This window comes from Aquila chrysaetos, chromosome 24 (assembly GCF_900496995.4).
Source record: "Aquila chrysaetos chrysaetos chromosome 24, bAquChr1.4, whole genome shotgun sequence".
NCBI lineage: Eukaryota > Metazoa > Chordata > Aves > Accipitriformes > Accipitridae > Aquila > Aquila chrysaetos.
Genome location: NC_044027.1, coordinates 5,844,225 through 5,869,926, shown reverse-complemented (window position 1 = coordinate 5,869,926; position 25,702 = coordinate 5,844,225). Strand labels below are relative to the sequence as shown.

Below are 25,702 nucleotides of genomic sequence, written 5' to 3'. Positions count from 1 at the left end.
ATACATGCTTAAAAAAAACGTAATTGAATTTCCTGTGACAGTGAGGCAGGGAGCCTTCAGAGCCTGGTGGGAGGCGAAGGCTGGTGCCGCCGCATCAGGGGCTTGTTTTTAGGAGTCCCATCTCAAAACAGCTCTGGACTAGGGTACGGGCACACAGTGGGTACAGACACACAGTGGAGCGTCTAATAGCAACATCTTGCTGTGGTTCCCCGAGCACCTCGGAAAGAAAACCAGAGACGGTTATCCCGACTCTTAAAGATAGGGAAACCGAGGCACAGCAGCAGCTCATGAACCGCTCCTGGTCATTCCGAAGGCAGATGATCACCACCACCGTCCCCACTGCAGCCCAGCCTCCTCTTGCTCCCAAATTGCTTTTATGGAATAAAATTGCATCAGCGATGCCGTGGATGGAGCCAGATTCGCCGCTGGACTCAGACATCCTCCGCCGCCTGTTGTTTTTTTTTTTTTTTTTTTTTTTTTTGTCTTGCCTTGGCTCCAGCCTGTGTTGCAGGACCCACAAGATGGCACTGTGTGACAGCAGCACCGGGACTTTGCCACTCGCCGCCTCGGGAAAAATTTGGGGTGCAGGCCCTACACGGGGGAGGGTTGGGATGAACGAGCTCCCCTTCCAGGCAGAGGTCATGGAGGGAAGGGGCTGCCAACTCTGTCCGTGCAAAACTGCGTGGACCAAATATCCGTGTTTAGCTGGCGCTGAGCAATTTTAGTTGAAAAATTCACCTGGCAGAGGCGGACGGCAGAGATGAACCTTGCCCACGGCTTGTGACAGCTTCTTTGGGAAGACCCACCTCCAAGAGCGTCCTGAGAGGTTGCTTGGGGCTCGTGCCCTGGGGAACTGCTCTGCAGCATCAGCACCCTGCCGTGCTGGGGGTGCCACCACCCACAGACTGGAGACGGACCTGTCCCATCGAAAGCACAAAGGGAAGAGGGCAGAGACCTTGTTTGGAGCATCTAGGGGTTGCTGAGGTCAGCGTGTCTTTTTATTAACAGAAACCTGGGCTGGAAGGACCTGCAGAGGTTGGTTTGTCCATCTCTACCTCAAAGCAGGATCGTCTCTCCCTAAAGTGAGCTGCAGTCCACCTTCCTCCTCCGTCCCTCCATGGACAGAGACATTGTGTGATCCCAGCATGTTCCCAACCTCTCCTTTAGGCCACACAGCCCTCCCAGTATCCCAGGGCCCAATTGTGCTGGTCTCGGTGTGCCAAGCTGGGGACATGTCTGATGTGCCGGCCCACGGGCAGGGCTCAGGGCACCGTGCCGGGTCAGGGGGAGAGACAGCATAGAGACCAGTGGGGGGGACCCAGAGACCCCTTACCACGTCCTCAGGACCCACCCAAGGGCTGTGGCTTTCCAGGTTGGAGCTGATCTTCCTTGAGATCTTCCAGGTGCTGCTCTTCGTTCCTTGATGTTATCTGAGATGCCTTCAGTCTTGCAGGAGGTCCCTGCAGAAGTGACTCCCTCTTGCTCCAAAAAGGCCCTTATTCATCAAGCTCTTTCTATTTTCTCTCTTTCTCTCTCTTTTTTCTTTTTTTTCATGGACATTAAAAATCTGAAGGCATATTTAGAGAGCAGACAGCTTTGGGCGGGTGTTGCTGGCTAAAAGATCTCTTCCTTCCCCAGATACAACCCATTTGTCTGCCTGGCCACCTCCTCCCACCCCAGGAACGGTCGCGCTTGGGTGCACGAAGATCTCCCCGGGATGAAAGTCGCCGGATAAAATATTAGCATCAGGTCGCAGCATTCCTTCCTCCTGGCCAAACTCACATTACCGATGATGAGGAGCTGAGCTGCGATGCCTGGCCGGTGATGCAAGGCTCGATTTTTCCAGCACGGTTTTCCCTTGGGCTCCACGCTCTCCCGCTGGTGCAGCCCCGGGTGGTTTGGGTGTGGAGCTACGCCAGCCTCCACCCGCTCAGGATCCGGCCCTGGAAGCTGTCGAGTTGCAGTTACAGTTGGAGCAGGGCTTTCTTGGTGGTAAGATTTTTTAAGCGCGGCTCTCGTGCCTTGGGGCTTTTTGGGTGGAGCGTTTGCCCCAGCCACCCCCAACGCCCCCCAGTAAGGGGGTGAGCATGTCACCGAGGGGACAGACCTGGGCAGGGGGTGAGGAGGGGTCCTGGGGCCCTGGGGGGGGATGCTCCATAGAGCCCAGGGAGGTGCAGAGAGGGGTGCTGGTGCGGGGCAGCATCCCCCACTCTCTGTCCCCTCGCCCTGCACCAAGGACCCCCTTAATCGAGTGCTGACCCCCTGGCTCAGCCCCCCACCCTAATAACAGGCCTATGCTGGGCTTGGATCCTACCTATGACCCCAAAGCACCCGCCTGCATCCCCCCTCTGCCCCAGCACCAGCAGTGCCAACGCAGGAGTAAACAGCGCTGGTGGGGCCGGGTCCCTCAGGTCTTTGCCTTGGTGACGGGCTTGTCCCCTGGGTCACCAGAGCTCTTCACCTCCTCCCCAGCCCCAGGAGATGGGGCTGAGCATCACCAGCACCCCAGGGGTGTAAGAGCCCCCCAAGGAGGAGGGTTTAGGGGAAGGGACCCTGGGGCTGGCGTGGTTGGCACCCTGAGTCCCAGGCTCGGCATCCGCGGGTGCAGCGCTGGGGAAGGGGCGTCCTTCACCCGAGAGCCAAACCGGGACAGAGAGATGCTCGGGGAGGCTCGGGGGACGGAAAGAGGGCCAGGTCTGCCTGCAACCACCCAGCTCCCCACCGGCCACGGACCCCGCACCCGAGGTCGGTCTCTCCTGACCTCTCGGTGAGCGAGGGATTGCGAGCCAGGGAGGGATGGGATCTGCTCGAGCCTCTGCCAAGAGCTGGCTCCAGATCCGCAGCCAGCTCTGGGCTGCATTTCCCCTCCGGCGCGAAGCGGAGCTGGGGTGTCCGGGGTTCACTCCTCGCTGACACCGAGTCCCCGAGAGCCTCACCTGCACGTCGGGCCCCGCGGGGAGGTGAGCCGGTACCTGGGGGTGCGGGGGCCTGGGGGGCTGGGTAGGGGGGGAGCCGGGCTGGGGGTGGAGGGGATGGAGGGATGGGAGGATGGAGGGAGGGATGCGGGGATGGAGGAGTGTGGTTGGGAGGGAGGGCAGCGGCGGGGGGCTGGGGGGCTGGGGCGGGGGGGGGGGGGGTCCCCGGCGGGGCGGCGCCGGCTCCCGTAACCCCGCCGCTCGCTCCCAGCCCTATAAAAGCCCCAGGCGGCGGCGGCCGCTCTTCCCCCGCCGAGCCCCGGAGCAGCCCTCGCCGCCTCCCCCGAGCCGAGCCGGGAGGCAACGGCCGGGGCGCAACAGGGCCCCCCCCCCCACCGGGCCCGGCCACGCGTGAGCGGCCCCCCCCCCCCCGGCGCCGCAGCCCCCCCCCCGGGGGGGACAGGGCCCGGCTTGGGGGGGGGGGGGGGGGGGGGGCACATCCATCCCACCTTCCCCTCCCCTCCCCCGCCGGGAAGCGGGGAGGTGCCCCCCCCGCCGCCGCCCCCCTCCCCGACCCCGGCCCGGGGAGGGCGGAGGGAGCGCGGAACCGCCGGAGCGGGCGGCGTGGCCCCCCCCCCGCGCCTGGCGCTGCAGGTATCGGGGAGGGGGGGACACACACACACACGCAGCCCGGCGGGGCTCAGGGCTCGTCGTGTCCGTGTCACCCCCCCCCCCCCCGGCCTTGGCGGCGGCAGCATCCTCCCCGGCCGGGCCCGCATCCCCCCGCCGGGGCTGCCGCCCCCCCCGCCTCCCCGAGCCCGGCCCGCGGCCCCCTCCTGCCCGCACTTGTTGCTGCCCGGCAGGGCTGGGCTGGCTCCCGGTTTAGGGCGGTTTTATTTCAGGGGGTGGTTTTGGAGGGGGTGGAGGTTGCAGCCTCCCCTGCCGTCCCCCAGCAGCCAGCGGTGTCCGGCTCGGCTCCAGCCTGCTCCCCCTGAGGCCAGAGCCAAGCCTGAGCCCCCCCTTTTCCCCTCCCCAGTCCCATCTCTGTCCCCCTCTCCCGCCTCCGCCGACCCCCAGCTCCTCGCCCGGAGGAAGGGTGCGCGTAGCGTGCATCTCCCATCCACCGAAATCTATGATCAGCTCGGTGTGTGTCTCCTCCTACCGTGGACGCAAGTCTGGGAACAAACCACCCTCCAAAACATGCCTGAAGGAAGAGATGGGAAAAGGGGAAGAGTCGGACAAGATCACCATCAATGTAGGTGGTACCCGGCATGAGACCTACAAAAGCACCCTCCGGACTTTGCCGGGCACCCGCCTGGCCTGGCTTGCCGACCCCGATGCCCAGAGCAACTTTGACTTTGATGGTAAAAGCAATGAGTTCTTCTTCGACCGTCACCCCGGGATCTTCTCCTACGTGCTCAACTACTACCGTACCGGCAAGCTGCACTGCCCCGCGGATATCTGCGGACCCCTCTTCGAGGAGGAGCTGACCTACTGGGGCATCGATGAGACGGATGTGGAGCCCTGTTGCTGGATGACCTACCGCCAGCATCGCGATGCCGAAGAGGCCCTGGACATCTTCGAGAGTCCTGAGCCCGGTGGAGGGGCCGGTGGAGAGGAGCCTGAAGAGGAAGGGGGTAGGGAGATGGCCCTTCAACGCCTGGGCATGGATGACAGGCCGCCGGGGGCGGCGGGGGCTGCCGGAGGGGGTGGTTGCTGTCGGAATTGGCAGCCCAGGATGTGGGCGCTCTTTGAGGATCCCTACTCATCCAAGGCGGCAAGGGTAAGCTCCCAAAACGTGCCCGTGGGGAGGTGGGATGGGGCCGTGCTGGGGTTGGGTCTCCATTTCCTCATGCCCATGGGTGAGATGGACTCTCCTAGTGGGTTGCGTGGGCCCCCCCCGTAGCCATCTCCCTCCTACCATGGGGCACGTTGGCCATCTCCCATCCTAGGGGAAGTCTCTTCCATCGTCTCCCCATCCCCTCCCAACGCATTGCATCTGGGGGAGGTGGGGGCAAGCCCGCTCCTTGTCCCCTTCGCACCCTCGGGTGCTACCTGGGCACCTCCTGGGCACATGGAGGTGAGGGATTGTCAGGGAGAGTCCTTGGCAGGGCTGAGTCCTGACAGAGTTTCAGGATGCTCTAGGACAGGCAGGACTGCTTGGGTTCCTCTCGTTGGGTTGTGTGCGTGCCCATGCCAAAATCCGCATTTAATGGCCCAGGTGTGGAGTGGGGGGACAGGACTGATGCCTGCTGGCACCCAAATCAGGTCCTGAAGCAAACGGGATCCGCACGGTTGTCCCCGAGGAGCTTGTGCTCCTCTTCTACAGCAGCAGCAGCCCCGAAGGACACCCCGTGCCTCTGCGCAAGCACCCCTCCCTGCGGCCTGCGAGCACCCTCTTCCCCGCACCCCTGTCCCCACCATCGCCGCGTCGATGCTGCCCACGCGCAGCATACGGTCCCCATCAGCACGTGCGAGCGCAGGCTCTCAGCCGCGGTTAACACACAAACACACACATGCACCCCAACCCCCTTTATCCACACGCGTCCCCGGGGACCTGGTACACTGTGTACACACACACACATGAGCTCATATGTGCACAAACATCCCCCCACGACCTCCCCTTGCACACGCAGACGATCCTACCCACAGCCACCGACAAGCCCGGGACATATCCCCCATAACGAGGTGCATCTTTGGGCTCCCAGCCCAGGTCAGGCATTATTCTGCGCATGCGTCTCCTCTCCCAGCTACTCTTAGATCACCCCCGAAGTGCTGCCCACCGACCCCCAGACACCCACCTGTACCCATCCAGTCCCATCCCCACGCGTGTGTCCCCCATCACGCCCAGTTTATAAATCTGCTACACACACACATATAGGCATTTGGGATCTAAATGAATTCTGGATGCATTTAGAGGTGTAAAAAAACCATCAATGGTAAGAAATCCTGCAGGCATTTCACACCCACCAGCAGCGCGCGGGGCAGGGGGTCAGTTTGTCAAGGCGGTATTTTTGCAGCTAACGTAAGTGCAACACACACACACACATGCAGAGGATGTTTGGGCAGCAAGAGCTTTACTCATTTTAAAAGGGGTACCCAATCCTTTGTCCATCTTTGAGGGCTTGTTCCTCTGAGAGATGCTCTGAGTGGTGGAAAGCTCCAAATAAAAAATTAAACAAAAAAATAAACCTGAGCACAATAATTCAACTCAAATTTTTCACGTTATTATTTGGTTCTGCTTTTCCTGTGTGCTGAGCTGCTCTCGGAAAGGCATTTGCTTTAGCAGGAGGAGTGTGTTGGAGGGAGCAGAGATGGCTGTGATGTGAGCCCTGACTGGGGCTGGAGTGGGATCAGTCTGTACTGGGAGCTCCCTGCTTCCTTCTTACTGCTCTAAGATAAAGGCTCAGCTTAGCACTACCACGGGGATGGTCACCTTCCAGTGGTAACGCTCACAGGCTCTTCTGGGTCATGTTTTCCACTCTAAAATATCAGCATAGTTTTGCACTGGCTTAGGAGAACTGCTTTGGCAGAAGGGAAACTGAGGCGCGGAGCAGTGCAACCAACCCAAGTAAGCTCAACCTGCCCAGTCCACCCAGTTAATGCAGGGAACTGTTACTGGTTTGGAGTCACCATCCAGCACTAGGATGCTCCGGGACCCATGAGCATCTCTGCAAGTGCAACGTTCATGGTGCTGCCTTGGTGTTTTGGGATGGCTGAAGTGGGATTTCATTAATACTGCCCCGTTTCAGAGTCTCCCCCTTCCTTTTCAGAGCAAAAGGGGTGCTGCCGGCCACGGCATTTGGCCTGGGGATGCTCAGGAGCAGCCGATCCAGTGTGTCTTGCCAAACCTTGGCAGCAGCGGGAAGGAGAGCGGTCCCAGGTTGTGTGCGTAAACCCTCTCCCTCCATCATGCGACAGCAGTGACTAAGAGTCTCGAGGGCTGAATTTCTCCGGTCCTTGCTCCTCCTTGCCTGCGGAGCAGCCCCTCGGGCCCTGACTCAGTCGGCTCCTGGCTATTTCCATCTTTCCCTCCTTCCAGCACTTCTCTCTCCTGGCACCTCCTGAGCTGGCGACTACATGAGCATTCAGTTAGAAATTCCCCCCCAAATTTTTAGTGTCTTTTCCTTGTAACATTGATGCCCATGGGATCTTGGCTCCTGCGTCTAGTCCAGTCTTGGTGAAAATTTGGTCCTTGCTGTAGCTGCTGTCCCAGCTGGAGTGGAAAACTCTCTTTCTCCCCATGGGAAACTGCCCTGGTTCTGATTTTACCTCTAGTTCCAAACTCTGCTTACTTGTACCTCCTCATTATTTTTCCTTTTGCAGCCCGACTTGTGGGGTCCTGACCTTACTTCCATTGGGATTTCCAGGCTAGTGACCCCCTGTAGGGTCATGGCTTTTTTGGGAACACCCATCTCAAGCTGTCGAGTGCATGTTGAGATAGCATAGATCATTGGCAGGTTCTGGAGGACTTGTTTGGTGGGATTTTCGGTGCTGTATTGGTGGCTACTGAGTATATGCCTAGATTTTATTTTATTTTTAAGATAGTTTTGGAAAAAAACCCTTGAGCTTGGAGCAGAGGCCAAAGCTGAGATAAGACACCTCCGGTCAGGTCTTCAGCTGCCACAAAACTGGAGCAGCACTATTGACTTGGGGGGGGACGATGGTTGGCACTGGCTGTGAACCTGACTCTCCTATTTTTAGAGGTTGCTTTTGCTCCTGGGGCTAAATCAGATCTCACCTACACGGCTCATACAGCAGGGTTGCTTCATTGCTTGAGTGTTTGCAGGGTCTCACTCTCTTCCTTGGTAATTTTTTTTATTCCTACTTGGCTCTGAGTCTAAGTTTTTACTCTTCACGTTTTCCTCAGATTCCCCATACGGGGAAACTCAGGAACATTACTCAGCCCTCAGCTGAAAAGCGGATTATTTTGGCCACACCACTGCTATGTAGACATGCTTGTCTGGTTAAACTGGCCTTGCTTTAAGATCCCACTTTGTTGTTGGGTTTGCTTCCTGAATTGCGCGTGGCTGATCGGCGAGGGCTGCCTTCGGAGCTGCCACCAGCTGATCCACGTCACGGCGCGTGGTCCAGAGTGGTCTGATCTGAGGGGTACGGAGCATCTCAGCCCATCCCCGAGTAGGTGGCTATCATGGGGTGGGGGGAGGATCATCTTCCAAAGGTTTCTCCATCAATTAGAGCCTGGCTTAAACTTCACACCTAACTTTTGGAGGGCTGATGCTCTCTGTGCTGGACCCACACGGGTTTGCCCTTGGGGACACCCCTCAAGGACGCTCTCGGCAGGCTCAGGGCTGCCGGCACGTTACTGCTGGTGTCCGGGGCCGGGTTTTTCTCAAGCGTGACTCAGGCTGTCTCTGCTGCTGATTCACTCCAGCCGAGGACCCGGGCTGTCATCTCGAGCAGGCTCACAGTGTGGCTGCCTGCTGAACGCAGCCGGTCGAGTGGGTTCGACAGCAAAAGGTCGCATCTTGCTCAGTGCGGGTGGGGTGGGTTAGCAGCAAAGGGTGCTGTAGCAAGATCTGCTCCCAGGAAGCCAAACCCGCTGTGCTTTTGTGCTGGAGGAAGGTAGAAGAGCTTTTCTGCTCAGAGGCTTTTTTTCGGGGGCTCTTGGAAACAGATGCTCTGGATAATGGACTCATCATGAGCTCATCCTGTCGGGGAGGAGGGCTGAGCAGGATTGATGGGGGGGACGACAAAGTGTTTTCTTTTTGACACAGCCTGTGATTTCCACTGCATGCTGCTGGCCCCTCCTCGCTCCCATCCGAGGCGAAGCGGCAGCGTGCCGTGGGGCGGAGGTGGCGTGGAGGGGACAAAGGTCTCACCGGTCGGGCAGAGGGGAGCATCTGGGTGTTACCAAGTCCAAGCAGCAGTGGGATGCTGAGCTCTGCCTGCTCCTCTTCTCCTCATCCTGCCTTCCCAGTCCTGGAACCATTTGTGGGCACGTCATCCACACTGACCCTTAGGGAGCAGGGAGGGGGCAAAAGGCCATCTCTGATCTGTACAGGCCCCCAGCCTCAGTCATGAATGGTGTGAACAACTCGCCTGGGGGGGTTGGGGACGACTGTAGGGGAAAGCTCTTTGAATGAATCCTCTCAAAGTTCCCTTTTCATGTGTGTTCCCAGTGGAGGCTTGCTCCAAACCCAGGCTGTTGCAGGTCTCCCTTCATCCCCATCACTGTCATCTCTGGCATATGTCCAGCCACAGCTGGAGCCCAGCACACCTTCCCCTGTACATATCGTAGCACTTGGAGAAAGGTCCTGCACTGATGGCCCCAGACACTGAGGTTTCCTGTCAACTCATGGGACAGGTCCGGGGAACCCTTTCTGTTCTCCATTCTTGGTCTTGGGGAAGTAGGTGGTGGCAGCACAGCTCCTGTGGTGTTTTGAGCCTGTTGCACTCATTTTTATTGAATGAGGACTTCTCCCATCCCTGCTACTGTTATTCACTAGCAGGGATTCGAAAAGATGTATCAAAGGCAGGTGACACCAGAAGTGAGTCTCAGGCTCACCAAAGTTATTGTCACGGTAGTTTATAAAATTGCTGCTCTCCTCCAAAGAGGAGAGGTTGACCCAAATGAACTAATCGGGAGGGGTTGACCCAGATCAGCTAATGGCCTGTGTAATTTCTACTTTTGCAGGTAGTTGCTTTTGCCTCGCTCTTCTTCATCCTCATCTCCATCACCACGTTCTGCCTGGAGACGCACGAAGCCTTCAACATCGACGTCAACGTGACGGAGACCCTCGTGGTTGGCAACACCACAACGATCCTGCTGACGCATAAAGTGGAGACGGAGCCCATCCTCACCTACATTGAAGGTGTTTGCGTCCTGTGGTTCACCCTCGAGTTCCTGGTTCGCATCATCTGCTGTCCAGATAAGCTTCTCTTCATTAAAAACCTGCTCAACATCATTGACTTTGTGGCCATCTTGCCCTTCTACCTGGAGGTAGGTCTCAGTGGCCTGTCCTCTAAAGCTGCCCGGGACGTACTGGGCTTCCTACGGGTGGTCCGTTTCGTCCGGATCCTCCGGATCTTCAAGCTGACACGGCACTTTGTGGGTCTCCGGGTGCTGGGCCACACACTCCGGGCCAGCACCAACGAATTCCTGCTCCTCATCATCTTCCTCGCCTTGGGGGTCTTGATTTTCGCCACTATGATCTACTACGCTGAGCGGATCGGAGCCAAGACATCCGACCCCCGCGGGAGCGACCACACTCACTTTAAGAACATCCCCATCGGGTTCTGGTGGGCTGTGGTCACGATGACGACCCTGGGCTACGGCGACATGTACCCCAAGACCTGGTCGGGCATGGTGGTGGGGGCTCTCTGTGCGTTGGCCGGGGTGCTCACCATCGCCATGCCTGTGCCCGTCATTGTCAATAACTTTGGGATGTACTATTCATTGGCCATGGCCAAGCAGAAGCTGCCAAAGAAGAAGAAAAAGCATATACCCCGTCCGGCCCCGCTGGACTCCCCTACCTACTGCAAATCCGAGGAAAACTCCCCCCGTAACAGCACCCAGAGCGACACTTGCCCGTTGGCGGTAGAGGAGGGGGCGGCTGAGCGGAAACGGTCAGGTGAGACCCCAAAGGTGGGGCAGAGGGAGGGGGAGACCTCCAGAGCCCCCGAGGCAGCATTTTTGGTCCCCTGTGTCCGAGAGTCCCTGGGGACTGCCCTGCTGCAGGACGCGTCCCCCAGCTCTTGGGTTGGTGAGAACTTGGTGCAGAAAGGGCTGGGGCCCTTCGGTGTTTGGGTATTGGGTGCCGTATTGGTGGACCAGGATGCTACAGATCAAGATCCCCCCTCCAGGCAGGGCGGGAAAGGCCATATCCTGCTCTTCTAATGGCACAGATCAAGTCACTGTGGTATGACTCAAGGTGTCCCTACCTAGCCCACCTCTTCCTCATGCTGACAGAGGTAAGACCATTTGCCTGATTCCCATCTTAGCCTGGTAATGCCCCTGGGGTAGATTTTCTTTTGCTTCCTCCCACCATAAATCAGGGCGAGCTTCACCAAGATGGATAAATCCATAGATATTCCCTGGGGCTTGACCCCACCTTCCCATTCATCTTCTAGTAGATGACCAGCAATGTCAACGCTGCTCCAAATCCTGTGCTCGGGCAGGAGCAAAATCAGCCCCTGTCCTTTTATTATTTGGTCTCATGCACTGAGCTGAAGTTTGGGGTTTGGCCAGTCTTTCCTTCAGGTCAGGAGAGGGTATGGCCCCAGCCATGGGCAGTCGTTGGTGGGCACCAAATGCCCCAGATATAGGTGTTTTCCTTTATGAATCTCCCTTTTCCACATTCCTAAGCATCCTGTCTGCCCCAGGAGCCCTGGCAGTGGGGAGCAGTGAGAGTAGATGTCCTGCTCTGGAGGAGCAGGTCAACCCTATCCCTTTACCCCAACACCAGTCCAGGAGCTCAGGCCAGACCCTCACCTGGCATAGCATCCTCTCAGCTAACGAACCACAGAGTCAGATGACATAAATTAGCACTTCACCGCTAACCTGAGGAGCCCCTATCTCAGTAGTGTGAATTCTGGAGAGCTAATTCCCACTAATCAGGTGGGTGGATCTCAAAGACCAGGGGTGTTTCTTCCCTGGCAAACTCTGCTTGGCTTCACGCAGGGTATTACAACCCTCAGCAGGAGTAAGAGCTGCTGTTTGCTGCTTGGGATTAAAATCTGGTATGGTCCTGCTCCCCTGGTCACTCTAAGTTAGCATGTCCAGGCTGGGATCAGTACCTGAATTTGTGGGTGTTGCTCTGGGCCATCCGCGATCTGGTTTTCTGCTTCCTTGCGTGGTCTGAGCAAACCCTTCTGGCCACCCCAAGCACCTCATCCTGTGGGTTTATTGACTGCTGATGGGTCTCTGCCACCTTCTTGCAGACTCTAAGCAGAATGGTGAGGCCAACGTGGTGCTGTCAGATGAGGAGCAGCCGCTGTCGCCGACCGATGAGGAGAAGCGGCCCATGCGGCGCTCCAGCACCCGCGATAAGAACAAGAAATCCTCCACGTGCTTCCTGCTGGCCACGGGTGACTTCTCCTGTGCGGCGGATGGAGGCATCCAGAAAGGTATGGCTGATGCTGGAGGTGTGAGCTGGCCCGTGGGCTGGGGAGGGTGAGATGGAGGAGTAGAGGTGGAGGTTTGTTGCATCCATCCGAGACAGTGGTTCATCTCCCTCTGCCTGCCTGGCTGTTGTTCTTTGCTCCCCAAATCCACTCGTCTTCCTGCTTCTCCACCTGCTTCATCTCCATCCACCACGTCTCTCCGTGCTAGCTCTATCCTTTTTGTTTTCTCCTCCCCCAAGTTCTCCTCCCCTGATTGCCACCATGTGGGGTCTGTGACCCCATGCTGGCTGCAGCACCTTCCCTGGGGACAGGTCTGTCCCTTTGCTCCCCCGTGCTCCAGCTTCTCTTGTCCCTCCAACTCTTCTTGGGCTTCAATCACCCATCTCAGGGTGGTGTGAGGGGGACATCTCTCCCGGAGACGTGGTGAGGTTGTGACTGAAGGTGGTCAAAAGGTTTTCAGCAGGGAAAAAACCCCACAGGCTTTTCCTTTCCTCTCCCCCTCTGATGTCTTTTGGTGGGTTCAAGCGTGGGGAGCCACGATGTGTCAAGTGCTGCCTTGCCAACAGCACCGGGCTGCCAGAAAGGCTGTCTCCTCTGGGTTTGGAAAGTGAGCTTTGCTAAGTGTTGAGGTTTTCAATGGGAAACTGTGGGGGAGATGAGTCAGGAAAACACAAAACTCTTTTCTTCCCATGACAAAACAAGAGTCCTCTTCAGCCTGGTCCCTTTGCACCATCCTCCAGCCTTCTCTGCTCCACCAGCAAGCATGCCCTTTGCCCGTCTCCCAGCACCCCAGCCCCTGGCAGGGTAAATCCAGTGCCTACCTTGAGCCACAAAATCCAGCTACGCCCTCGATTGCTGGGATAATTCTCAGGACACAGCTCAGGTTTTTAGGTCTGCAGTTATTTTTGTGTGTCCAGGGTGGTGTGGGATGATGTAGCTGCAGAGCTGACCTACCTCTACCTCCTTGGTACCATCTAATGCCAGTTACTGGGAATGGTGCATGTGAGCTGGGACCAGGCAGGAGAAAAGATGATGTGCTATGTCTCTGAGCTGCACACCAAGAGCTGCTGGCTCCTGGTGTTGATGATTTGGAGGCCCTCAAGGGTTTGCTGCTGTAGCACTGCTTGGGATGGTAAAGACTGGATGGGCTTGGGACAGAGGGAGGTGTTGGGGGCAATCATGTTTATTACATTATTTTTATAATATTTTTTTACATATTTATTACATTATTAGAAGCACATTGGTTGCTTCCTCCTGGGAAATCAAGGATTCCCTTTGGCATTCCTGCTCAACCTCATCCCTTAGAGGAAAAAAATGAAAAGCTTTGCTCATCTTTGGGCAGAAGGGTACTATACAAATATTTGTTTGAAATGCCTCATGTTTTTTTCCTAGAAGTGTTTTTTTCTGTGAAGTTGGTCTCTTTTCTTAATGCCTGCTAATGCAAAGAGCTTCTAGTCCTGCTCCAGACTGGGGGGATGCTGAACTGGAAGGCATGAAGGAGAAGGATGAAAGCCAGTGCTCATCTTCATCCTTACAAGATGCTCAAGTCAGGCATCTCTTCAACTGAAGCATTTGAGCTTGATCCCACTGAAGCCAGGAGAACCAGAGTAGATCTGAGAGCTGAGGATCCGGTGCTGCTTTTGCTGTGCTCTGAAATCACATTACTTGGTTGCAGGAGACCAGGAGGTTTTTCTTCTTGCATGGTGGCAGCAACAGCTACTTGAAAGGGCATTTTTGTGATCTTTCTTGGTTTGTTCTGGTGTCTTTCCTGCAAGTGTCAGAGTGCTTTTTACAATTAAAAATAGATGTGTACATGGGTCACTTACACCCACCTTGCTGAAATGGTCTTGCACCTGGAGAAAGGTGAATCCGGTGTCCAGAGGGACTTGAATAATGCATGAGACCTTTTGGGAAGAGGGAACCTCAATATCTGTGTCCTGCTTGGGCTGTTGGGGATGGACTGGTGGGATGCTGGCCCAGGAAGTCAGGGCTGATGTCTTCCCTGGTGAAATGCTCCAGTGTGGTCGGGGTTAGTGGTGACCAGAGGTGATCAGAGGGGCAAAGCAGGCTCCTGCACTCCAGCCGAAAGCCGTTGGGAGCCGCAGAGGCGCCTCTTCCCTTGGTCCTGATTTATCTCCTGCTGAGGCTGTTTGTTCTGGTACTGGGATGTTGGCAGCTCTGCAAATTGAGATGAGCTTGGTTCTGAGCCCGACTTGCTGATGGCCATCTGTCAGATCCTGGGACAGGTACTGATGTCTGTACAAGCTGTGGAAATCAGGAGATGGAGCTGGTTCAGGAATATGCTGCAGATCTCGGCATCCATCATGGTTCAAGCCTAATTCCAGCGGTTGGTCTCATTGGGGCAGCTCAAAGAGAAGAGCTACCCCTGCCCACCAGCCCTTGGACCTGCACCCTGGAGAAGACTGAGCTGGATTGCAGTGGATTGCCATGTAGCATGTGTTTTTTGTCCCTATTACTGCTTCCAGTGATGTCACCTTGCTCCCTTGCTGCTGGGGACAGCTTCAGACCCCGTATCTCACTTCAGCACTCAGGTCCTGCTCAGCAGTTCCCCAAAATGTGTCCTGCTGGGGCCCAGGCACGTTGGCATGGGTCTGTCTTGGTATGTGAGCCCCCATCCTCTGCTTGGATGGAGGAATATGGAGGCAGGATGAGTCCAGCATCCCCCATGCCAGTGAGATAGATTATGATGGTCTAGGAAAAGGTAGTGGTTGAAACCAGAGTGGGATTTCACGAGGAGCCACAGGCAACAGGGTTAAATGGAGGGAAGAGGATTTACCCTCCTGGCAGGTCAGCTCTTCCAGCACCTCCCTTTGACGGCACGCTGGCAAGGCAAAGCGGCAATTTTTGATGTGGTTGCCAGAACCCGGAGCGTCATGCAGCTGATTTTTACTCTGTTGCTTGCTATTAGTGCAGGGCCCTGACCAGCACGTGGCTTGAGCAGTGTGGGAACAAGCACGGGGATGCTCACCTGAGCATCCACCAGCAAAGCTTGGCTGGGGGGAGAGCAAGGACAAGCCCACGTTTGCACGGGAACGCGCGTGCGAGCGCACGCAACACGCAGACGAGTGCCAGGCTGCCGTTATAAACAAGCACAGGCGTTCCTGGGCAATGCTGCCTGCTTGCATTACCCTGTCCCCATCTGCTGCTGGCTCAAAGCATGTGCGAGCGTGCACGTGCGCTCGGCAGCCACGAGCGTTTGCATGTGGGGAGCGTGGCATTGCCAGGTCCCGGGGAAGAGCCCCCGGGGGTTACACACTGCCCCACTGCTCTGTTTATAAGATGCCTCTATATGGCTCCTTGGCAACAAACCCATTTATAAAGCAGTCCCGGTGACCTCAGTTAGCACCTCTACGAGTTGCTGGGATACTGGCTCCGTTAACGAAAAGCACCGGTGGCAATTAGCAGAGCACAACCCTCCCGGTGCTTTGCAGCTTGACTCTGTGGTGGCACCTGGCTCTGAGCTGGGTGGAAAACCACAATGGCCTTGAGGGATGGAGTCCTGAGCTCCTTCCCAGGTGCTCCCACGAGCGTGGCTTGGGAATAAATTGATGGAGAAAATGAAGTGTTGGGCTCGGGGCAGGTTTGCCTTCAGAGTCCCGTTGCAGAGGGGCCCTGGGGCAATCAAGCATCTTTATGAAGTGCTGCCCCAAACTGTGATGCTTGAGACTTAATCAAACCTGGCAGCATGATTTTTGGCCCTGTTCCTATGCCCGTTTCTATCCTTTTCTATTCAGTGATCTGAGCAAGAGGGCAAAGAGCATCTGTAAAGTGCTCAACTGCATCAGCGGCTCCTTGCAGCGCCAAGGCGGCTTCCAGCAAGCCCCAAACCCATAACACCTCTCTGCCAAATCGATGTTGTTTGGGTGCTGGATCCATCAGTAACCCCGGGCTTTCAGGGACCGGTTGCATCTCGGCACGATTGCTTCCCACGCACATGGCTCAGGGTGGCAGGGAAGTGCGTGAGCTCTTCAAAGAGCCTCAGGGCTCCTGGGAAAAGAGCAAGGTTTGCTGGAGGATGAGCCTGATGCAGTTTTGGGGTTTTTTTTGGGAGGAGAAAGGGGTCTTTGCATCAGCTGCTGTAGGTGGGAAACATCCCCAACTCAGGGCTCTGCTCGCTTTCCTCCTCGCTCGCTGAGTGGATTCATGCCAAAAAGTAAATAAGGAAATTGCTCTTCTCTTTGCGGCCTGATTCTGCTCTCGCTTCCACTGCGGGAACTGGAAAAGCTTTGCTGAAATCAGCAACAGGTTTAGGCAGATGACCTCTCTGTCCCCTGTGTCCCCGCAGGGGCCTGAGTTCTGGGAAGCGATTGAAGACTCCCGTGCCTCCCTGCCAGCTGCTGTGGTTGGGAAATGATTAGGAAAAAAGTATAAAAAGGGGATAAAAATCAGATTTAAAGAGGTAGTGCTCTGGAGCCTTTTCCAGACGATGCTCATGTCTCAGCATCCTCCTCGGGGGTGTGTGTGGGGGGGTGATGCCGTGATCGCTCCGGTGTGAGCCTTAATCCCTGATCCAAGCCCAAAACAGCCTGGCTGGGCCAGCACCTGCCATCGGTGCCTTCACAGCAACGCAGAACCTGAAGACGCGCCATTAACTCCCCAGGGGGGACACAAGGACGGTTTCCGAGCTTGGCGCTGCTGAAGGGGCCATCCATCACCTTGTTTTTCTGCTGTCAGGGAGCCGCCTCCCTCCACTCCCCGCCTGCGTACGCACACTCGCACGTACTTGCTTTCTCCAGAGCTCGCTGGTGCTTGCGGGGAAGGCAAAGGCAAGGCTGGGTTTGCTCGCCCGGGTGCTCTCAGGGAAGATGCAGGCGAGCGCGGCAAGGCGCAGGGCGGTTGGGCTCATCACAGCCGGGAGCATCCTTAATTTTCAATATTTTGGCAGCAGAGCTGTCCCTGCAAGGTGCAGCGATCCAGAGAGCAGATCTTGGGGCTCATCTTTGAACAGGGCTGCTGTTTGGACCTAAAAATCCAATTTTCAGTGCAAATACTTCTTTCCTGAAAGAAAAGTGGCTTTTGACCTGCGAGAGCATTTGTTCTGGCTGTTGCTTTTCAATAAAAGTTGGAGCAATTTCTGGCTCTTTGGGGGAGTGTGAAGGGTTCCCATGCTTAAAGCAATAGAAATATTTTGCTTTTTAATGCAATTTTTTATGGAAAATAATGAGCACATCTACCTGCTCCTTTCCGTACAGAAAGGTGTCAGCAGCAGCTTGCTGCTACAGCCGGCTTCAAAACCAGAGCCGGGGGAATAACTCCTTCCAAATCCCATATTTGCTTGAGTTCTGCTGCTTTTCCCCGTTTGCTTCAGCCCATGAAATCCCCAGACTCATTCCTCATTCAGAGCAATTTAGGAAACAAAACCCAACAATCCCCAGGACTGATTTGGTCTCGCAACTTCAATGACTTTCGAGTCCTGGATTTGGCCAGCGCTGCTCAACTGCATGGGGAGCCGAGGGGAAGGGAGGGGAGGTCTGGAGGATCTGCAGAAGCTTGGTTGCCCTCAAAAAACCCTTCCTGAATTTTTTAGGGGGTTGAACTGGGATATGGGGCTGGGCGATGCTCGCCCTGGTGCTCTTTGCTTTCTGAGCCTTGGGAAGGAGGCTGCTCGGCTCTAACCTGTCCGTTTTCTTCACCAAGGCTATGGAAAATCCCGAAGCCTAAGCAGCATAGATGGTGTGGCAGGATCCACGGTGGGCTTGGCTCCCCTCGCGTCCCGCTGCAGCTCTCCCTGTCCTCTGCGGCGTCCCTGCTCTCCCGTCCCCTCCATCCTTTAAAACGCCACCCGGATCCCGCTTTGTTGTGTCGTGTCGTGTCGCTCTGTCCCATCCCTGCCCCGTGACGTCGGGTCTCCGCGGCGGTGCCTGTGCCCAGAGGAGACCGAGCTGGGACATCTCCATCCCCGAGAAGCACGTTCTGATCTTCTCCAGCCCAGCGCTGCCACCGTGCTCCCCCTGCCCGGTTTGCAGGACGTGTAACGTCTCCATTGAACTTGTCTCGTGCCCATGTGTTTGGGACAATCCCTGGAGTAGGTGTCTCTTGGTTCTTTGGTTTTTTTGGTTCGGTTTTTTTTCTCCCTTGAAACCTTATTCATCCTAAATAAATTGGGCCAACCCATGCGATTCCCTCTGGTGTCGAGCCCTCCTTCCCGTGGGCCGTTTGCACTTGGGCTAAAGGGTGGTGGAAATGCAAGGAGAACATGTTGACTCATAAAATTATATATCATTGTGCTGGAAATGGCTGAGTTCATATCATTTTAGGTCTTTTTTTTTAAAAAAAACCAGCCTCAAGTTTCTGGAGGCAACAGATGAATAAACCTCTATTCCCAGCCCAGCAGCAGTTCCCCTCTTGTTTTGTGCTTTTTTTTTCTGCCTAAATCACACTCATTTCCTCCCGGCTTGTGTCTGCTTCTCTATCCAACCTCAGGGATGGTCCTGGGGCTGAAGATGGCTTTGGCAGCCTTGGAAACCAGCCCCGAGGTCCTGTGGAAGTTGGAGACTGTAGGGCCCCTGGCTGGGTGTGGGGATCATGTGGAGGCTGGGATAAAGGATTGGCAAAATATATGTATGGATGCTCCCAGGAGGAGCTGGGAGGTGGTGGGGAGAGGAATATGGGGCCCTGGGAGCAGTTGGGAAAGCTGCTGCTGCTGTTGAATAGTGGGGAAATGAGAGATTTGAGACAAAATGGTGCCTGAATGGATATGGGGATGAATCCTCTTTTGAGATGGACGCGGAGTGGTGGGGCAGAGCATCCCCATGGGGATGGGAGCTGGCTTTGAACCAGGTCTTCCCCCGTCCTTGGGAGGATGAGGTTGGAGCGCCAAACTCCCTGTCGCACCACTGGTTTTTGCTCACATGTATTAGTTTTTGGGATGATTTTGAATGATCTCGGCTAGAACTAGAACAAAACCTTCAGTCCCCTGACTTCTGGCTCATTTCTAGCTCTGTTGCCCCAGTTTTGCTTCCCTGGAGACAGCTGGCTCTCAGGTGGCTGAAAGGGGCTGGTTTGGTGGGTGCAGCCCTGGTCTCGACTCTCATCCTGGTGCTCTCTCAGCGTCTTTCCTTACCCTGAGCAAGTCTAGCTTTGTGGGGCTGGAGTCTGGGGACTTTTCAGCCAGAGGATGGGGAGCAAAGCTTAGCCTTGGGTGTGTTTAAGATAAAAAAAGGCCCGAGAGCTTTTTGGGGGCCAGGCCCTTCCCCTCCCTCTCGGCCAAACTGGAGCTTGTGCTCAGGGGATGATGCAGAGTGAGGATCCCCTTGGTGCAAGGCTGGTCCCCACACCCCGAAGGAGGCGGGCTGGATTTTAGCAGATTTCACAGCCAGGACCCTCCTGCTCCTTCCCAGGCTCCCAGTGCCTCAGTTTCTCTAAGTGTAGAGAAGGATTAATGCTGGGATCCTCCTGCAGTAAAACTCCTTGCTGCCACAGTGGAAGAGATGCTATGCAAGGAGGAATCGCAAAATGCCTCATCTGGCTTATTTTCTTTCCTCCCCACTGAGTTGAAGGAGCTGCCAGGAGAGGCCAGTCACCACATCGCCAAAACAAGCCCCCTCCAAGTCTTACATGGGGCCGGCAAGAAGCTCTTGCCTTTTATTTCACTTTTCTTCTTTCTCTCCTCTCTTCTCCTGCCCCAGCCGTGTGAGCGGAGCAGTGAGAGTCAAAGGAAAGCAGAAAAGAGGGGAAAAAACTTGGTGCCAGGAGCTGGATCCTGGGGCTTGACGGCAGGAGCTGAGCACCGCATAGACCCGGTGCTGGAGCTGGAATTTCTCTGGATTTGGGGAGAAATGAGGATGAGCCACATCCCTTCTCTGCCCAGGATGTCCTGTAGTGGTTTCCAACCCCTGTGCCGCGGCGGTGATTCAGTCCTTGCTGGCAGCACCTGACTTTGCCATGTGTAGCTGCATTCCTTGGATTTCTGTAATCAAAGTGTATTCCCACACCAAACAATCGGGGTAACTCGACAGGTTCGTGAATCACCCCAAAACCCCATGAACTGGGCGAAGGGGCAAGTACGGTGGCACCGTACCGGTGCTTCTCTGGCGCATCCTCCCCTTTGGAGCAGGCTCCTCTTGAAGCAGAATGAGCTGAAATATCCCCAGCCCGTGCGAGCGGGAAGGTCACCCTCCATGATTTCAGTGGTCTCTGAATCATAAATGATTTAACCAAGGTCATGCGCTGACTTTGGGGACGAGCCAGGCATGAAAAACCAGCTCTGCTGCCCTGTCTCTTGCAGAAGCAGCAGATCAAGAGACTCCAACTTTGGGGTTTGAGTCTTTTGAAAGCACAGGATTAACCCCGGAGCAGACGCAGCCACAGATCCCAAGAGATCCCACCCTCTCCTTTCTCCCCACCGGGCCCCCAAATCAGCTCATCCAAACACCGGAGCTGGTTTCCCAGTGTGGAAAACCTTTGGAGGACCCCCCAAAAAATCTCGTCCCCATCAGAGCAACGAGGGTTGAGTGTGAGAGCTGACATGGAGCCGGTACGATGCAATTTTTAGCAGTGGCGTTATGCAACTCGGGAGAAGGGATGACTAATGTGCAAAAAGCTCCTCTAAAACAACCGAGCCCCGAATGGGAGACGGAGGGATTTCAGTGGGAGGCACCAAACTGTTGAAAAACCCATCGCATCTTCTCCCTCTTCCTCCCCGCCTTCTTCTGAACAAGTGATTTGGGGGATGCAGGAGGGGGAAAAACAGCATGTTGTTATTTTTAGGTGGGGTCTGGGTTGGTTTTGGGGGCGAGTTAGCAGGGGTTAATCCCCTGGATAAGATCATAAGAGGAGCTGTAGTAGATCAGAAGAGCAGACCACTAAATATCTCTGTAGCCCAGGGTTTTATCTCAAACAGTGGCCAAAATTGGCTGCCTAGAGAATAGGATAAGAATAGAGCAAGAATATACGATACTTCCCCCGAATATCCTCCCAGCCGCTTATCTATGTTTAGGGATCTGGCGCGGAGCGCACGTTCCAGCTAAGGCGAAAAGCAGCGGGAGAAAGCAAGGTTGTTTGATTTATTTTTGATGAACTGAATAAATCAATAGGAGTCCGGCTGCCTCTGCCCAAGTCCTAAAATGGCATTTAAAAAAAAATCAACTGGTGTGCAGTGACTGTCAGGGCAGGGAGCTTGCTGCCGGCATCCCAGCCTGGAAAGGAGAGTTTCCCGTGGGATGGGGTGAGCGTGTAGGGTCTGAGCCGCTGTCTTGTTCCCAGCAGGATGCTGTGATTGAGCAGGAACATACAGATAAAGCACTGTGTGTACCGTATATATGTGCCCCTCACCTATGTATAGCATGATGCCCGGCAGTGTGGTACCAAGGCAGTGTGTACCCGTCGCAGCTGCAGATGCACGTGATGCTCAACAGCGGGGATGGCATCAGAGATGCTGCGTAGCATTGGGCTGCCCCGATGTTGTTGGATGTCCTTGCATCCATCCATCTGTGTGTCTGTCTGCTGAGACCGGCAGCACTTTGGGACGGGGATCAACCCCCTTGTAACCACCTGCACCCGGTGCAGAAAGCAGCCATGCAAGGGACAAAAGCCAAGCAGCTTTTCTCCTTTGGATCTGGGGGGATTTGGGGGCAGTTGCCCCCTCCATCATCGAGCAGCAGCTTCTTCCTTCTCTCTTCCTCCTGGGAGACTTGGCTCGCCGTCCAGTGCCGCATGGAGGCTGCGCTGCCATCCCGGGTTGCGTGCAAAGTATTAATTGTTATTGTTGCAACAACTGCTCTGTTTCTCAGGAGATGCCTGAAAGAGCTGAGAAAATAGAAAGGCCTGTCAGGCAGCCGGGCAGGAGGTTAAGATGTCAAGAGAGTAATTGCTCTACCCAGAAGCAGCCTGTTTCTGGCTTCCCTGGCACTGCCAGGAAAAATCCTCAGTGCTTATTTGATGACAATAAAAAAAATTAAAATAAATAGCAACCCCATCCCTTGCCCGTGCTGACGAGGAACGGGGAGAGCAGAGGCAGATGCAAAATAAGATGCAGTTGAGCTTATAAATAGGTGCCTCCCAGCTCTCAGTCTGTTACTTCGTTACCTCCGCCCGGGCAATCGATCCTTACGTTTTTCCCCCATGAAAAGGTAAATGGAGGCTCAGAAAGTATTTTGCAAACTGCTGGGGAGCGGGTCACACTCTTTCTTTCATGTGGGACAACCTGGGGGAGGGTGATGGCTGTGAAAAAAAAATAATCCTTTGACTTTTGGAGAGCGAGAGGGGAATCAGCTCGATGGCAGCACTGCCCTGGCACAAGGCTCGGGACCAGCTCTCCGGATTGTGCGGAGGATGCCCAAGGCGAGAGGCGGCTTTGCAGATGTGCAGCCCCCCAGGGTAGCATCTCTGGTCCTCGCAGCACGGGAGATGCAGGTGCCCGCTGGCTTTTGCTCCATTGTAGTGAAATCCCCCCGTCTATGTGGTCCATGGTGATGGGCGTCGCGAAAGATGCAGATGTTGCCTGGGAGGTGTTTAACTCCAACATCTGGGGAGCACAGTGGGGTGCTCTGCCCCATGGGGCCCTGCTGGCTCTTCGAACCCCTCCTGTTGTGGTGGTGAAAAGAAAAGGGACCAGCAAAATGTCCTGGGGTGGCCTGGGGAAGCTTTTGAGGGGGGTCTGGGGGGGCTCTGGGGAGCCATCCCTGCCAGAGTGTTTTGGCTTTTGGTGATTTCTCTTTCAGCACCTCCTGAGCCTCTCGTCTGCAAATAGATCTTTCAATGAGGGGAAAAAAAAAAAGGGGGGAAAAAAAAAAGCATGTGCACTTGCAGACCAAAGTGGAGTTAGCGTAGGACCTACCCAAACATTGTGCTGGAGCAGCTGGGAGCTGGCAGCCCGTGGAGGCAGCACTTAAGGGTGTTTGGGGAGATGCTTGTAGGGGGAAAGTGGGACTGTGTGAACTCACCACCCCTGGAAATCTGGGGGGGAGGATGACCCAGGCAGCACCACAGCAAACCCTGGGGATTTTTGGGGGCTGGGTGACAGCCGGGCTGTGCCAAGCCTCCCACCTTGCCCAAGGAGAGGATGGTGGGGCATCACCCCACTGTCGTTGGGCAGCAGATCTGCACCCAAAAAAAGGTGGAGGAAGGAGCCGTGCGCCATAGAGGGGCAGCAAGGGCGAGAGGGACCAGGACCCGCTGGTGGTGCAGAATCGAGCCAGCAACGATAAGCCGAGACAGGAGGGTGGTTTTCTTGTGGCGGCTTTGTCTGGGGGACAGCAATTGAACGAAAAAAATCTCGGCTGTTGTTATTTATTTTTAGTCGTGCTAATTTTTTTCCGAGGCTGGGAAGCTGCTTTCCAAGGCAGGTCCCTGGAGGATGCGGGCAGCAGGTCTCGAGCTAGCACACAAAATGGCTTTGAACGGGGAGGAGGAGATGGGAGTTAAAAGCCGAGTCGTGTCCCTGGTAAATCAATCGACCTGACGGGGAATGTTTCTAGCAGGCCACGAGCCCTGCCGAGAGCTTTTAGCTGCTTGCAGGAGCGATTGAACCAGGAGCGGTGATATTTTTCAGCAGCTGCTTCGTGCATGGCCAGCGCTGGTCCCCACATTGGTGCTGGGGGGGGTGATGCTGGGTCCCCCCAGCTGGTCTGTCATGGCAGGCTGGGAGGTGGGCACCTCTCCTGGAAGCCCTGGGATTTAGGGACTTTAACCTCAAGGGTTTTTCTGGGATGTGGGACTTCGAAAAGCCTCCACGTCTGGGCATTGCTCGCCCAATGTGCACAGTGGTGCTCGAGGGAGAATGAGACCTTTATTTTGGGGAAAATGGGATGTTTTTGGAGCTGTGTTGGTTCTGCAGAGGGGAAAGCCAGGGCAAACCCATGGTCAGGAGCTGGTGTTGGGTTTTGTAGCAAAATCCCTGGATGGAAAGTGCAGGTCCGTGGCTTATCGGGTGGATCAGGCGCTGTCTCCCTGTCTGATGGCCCCTCGCCTGGAAACCGGGTCCTGGCACATGGGTAGAGGCGATGTTGTGACTCAGAGCTCCAATCAATGTTAATTAATTCAATGATAAAGAATGAGAGGGGGAGAGAGAGAGAGAGACAAGAAAAAACACTGTGGGATATTAATGCACCAGGCTTGGCTTTGGGACATCTGGCTTGGGGTTGGCTTGGGAAGTTTTGGTCAAGAGCAGCTTTCTGGGAGGAGAGGGCTGCAGCAGGGATGACTTCTTTCCTCTGCTCTTCATTTTTACCCTCAAAATCACCCTGACTCCATGTCTGGTTTCTTTCAGAGAATTATTTCCCATGTCTCCATCTCCGGGTGCATTCTGAGGCTTTTTAAAAACATTTTTTTCCTGGTTTACTGATGGAATAGCAGCATTTTATCCCTCCAAAGAAGGCCATTTCACTTTGTAGTTACTCTGTTTTCTGCATCCTGCAAAGTTTGGGTCCTCTGGAAGCTCAGTCTCCCTCTCCTCCTATTTCTCCACAAATAGCCAAAGAAAGCAGTGTCTAACGGCGTGTTTAATACTTGTGTCTTTAATTGCAGACACCTGCCAAGACGTCCTCTCTTCCAGTTACCCCCAGGGTGAGGTGGTCACCTTCTCCTGAGCTCCGGCTGGATCCAGGCAGCACCCCAGTGAGGGATGCCTTCCCTGAGGGATGCTCTCCCCAAGGGATGCCTTCCCCAAGGGATGCTTGCCCCGAGGGACGCCTTCTCCGAGGCGGAGGCGTGTGTGCCCCGAGGGATGCTGTCCCTGAGGCTAAGGGATGCTTTCCCCAAGGGATGCGTTCCCCAAGGGATGCGTTCCCCAAGGCCAAGGGATGCGTTCCCCAAGGCTCAGGGGTGCTCTCCCTGAGGCCAAGGGATGCTCTTCCTAAGGCTGAGCGATGTGTTCCCCCAGGGATGCTCTCCCCAAAGCGCAGGGAAGCTCTCCCTGAGGCCAAGGGATGCATTCCCCAAAGGAGATGCTCTCCCCGAGGCTGAGGGATGCTCTCCCCAAGGCTGGGACATGCATGCCCCCAGGGATGCCCTCCCTGAGGCCAAGGGATGCTCTCCCCAAGGAGCTTTGCTTGCCCACTACAGCAGCCCAAAGCTCCAGTTGCCAGCTCTGCAGCTGGGGGTTGGGGGTTGGCAGCCGGGTCTCCCCCCGCAGAGAGGTGCCGCGTGGCAGCGGGGCCGGGAAGGGAAGTCGGGGTGCCAGGGGCGGCCCCGATCCCCTGCCTGCTGCCAGCCCTGCCACGTAGACGCTGCCCGGCTCCCCAGCGCATCCCTGGGCTGCCCCCCTCCCCTCGCCCACGCTTTCGGATGCACCTCGCCCCTCCGCCTCTGGAGACTTGCCAGCTGCTCACCCGAGACATCGCTGCCCGCGGCTCCATCCGTGCTCTGACCCCCTCCATCGTCAAACGGCCGCTGGGGACCCTTCTCTGGGGTTTCAAAGGCTCCATTCAAGGTGCCACGAGCGGGTCGCTGCACCATCGCCCCCCTCTCATGGGTGCTTACCCCAGGGTGCAGACCCCGAGAGGATGGGGGGGACGAGCGGGTCGGTTTGGGCGCAGGGACGGGGATGGGAAGCAATAGGTGAATGAGGTGGGGTGAACCCGGCTGGCCTGGAAGGGTCAGTGTCTTTCTAATGCTGTTACATATCTCTGTGATCAAGGCAATACTACTCCCATTTCCGTCTGTCCTGTACGCATGCCTCTACCTGTCCAACCGTACTAGAGTTCGAATAAAGACATCCATGAGCTGAGTCAGCTCCCGTA

At 55.8% G+C, this 25,702-nt stretch overlaps 1 protein-coding gene across 3 annotated transcripts; it reads left to right on the top strand.

Moving 5' to 3' along the window:
• The first annotated feature begins 1,558 nt into the window (after positions 1-1,558).
• Positions 1,559-25,702, top strand: KCNC4 (potassium voltage-gated channel subfamily C member 4). Of its 3 annotated transcripts, none has more exons than XM_030000922.2 (5): positions 1,559-1,992; positions 3,952-4,698; positions 9,574-10,510; positions 11,820-12,005; positions 17,661-18,142. In XM_030000922.2, exons 1-5 carry the CDS (start codon positions 1,825-1,827, stop codon positions 17,795-17,797), a joined length of 2,175 nt encoding a protein of 724 aa, XP_029856782.1. In that variant the 5' UTR covers positions 1,559-1,824; the 3' UTR covers positions 17,798-18,142. The 3 variants fall into 3 exon arrangements, with proteins under 3 accessions (XP_029856782.1, XP_029856783.1, XP_029856785.1); XM_030000923.2 differs by lacking the exon at positions 17,661-18,142 and adding an exon at positions 24,489-25,702 and having other exon boundaries at positions 1,563-1,992; XM_030000925.2 differs by lacking the exon at positions 1,559-1,992 and adding an exon at positions 2,189-2,960.

Coding starts and splice junctions, on each gene's coding strand:
- KCNC4 (XM_030000922.2), top strand. CDS start 1,825: ATGCAAGGCTCGATTTTTCCAGCACGGTTTTCCCTTGGGCTCCACGCT. Junction 4,699..9,573: donor ACTCATCCAAGGCGGCAAGG/GTAAGCTCCCAA, acceptor CTACTTTTGCAG/GTAGTTGCTTTTGCCTCGCT. Junction 10,511..11,819: donor GGCTGAGCGGAAACGGTCAG/GTGAGACCCCAA, acceptor ACCTTCTTGCAG/ACTCTAAGCAGAATGGTGAG.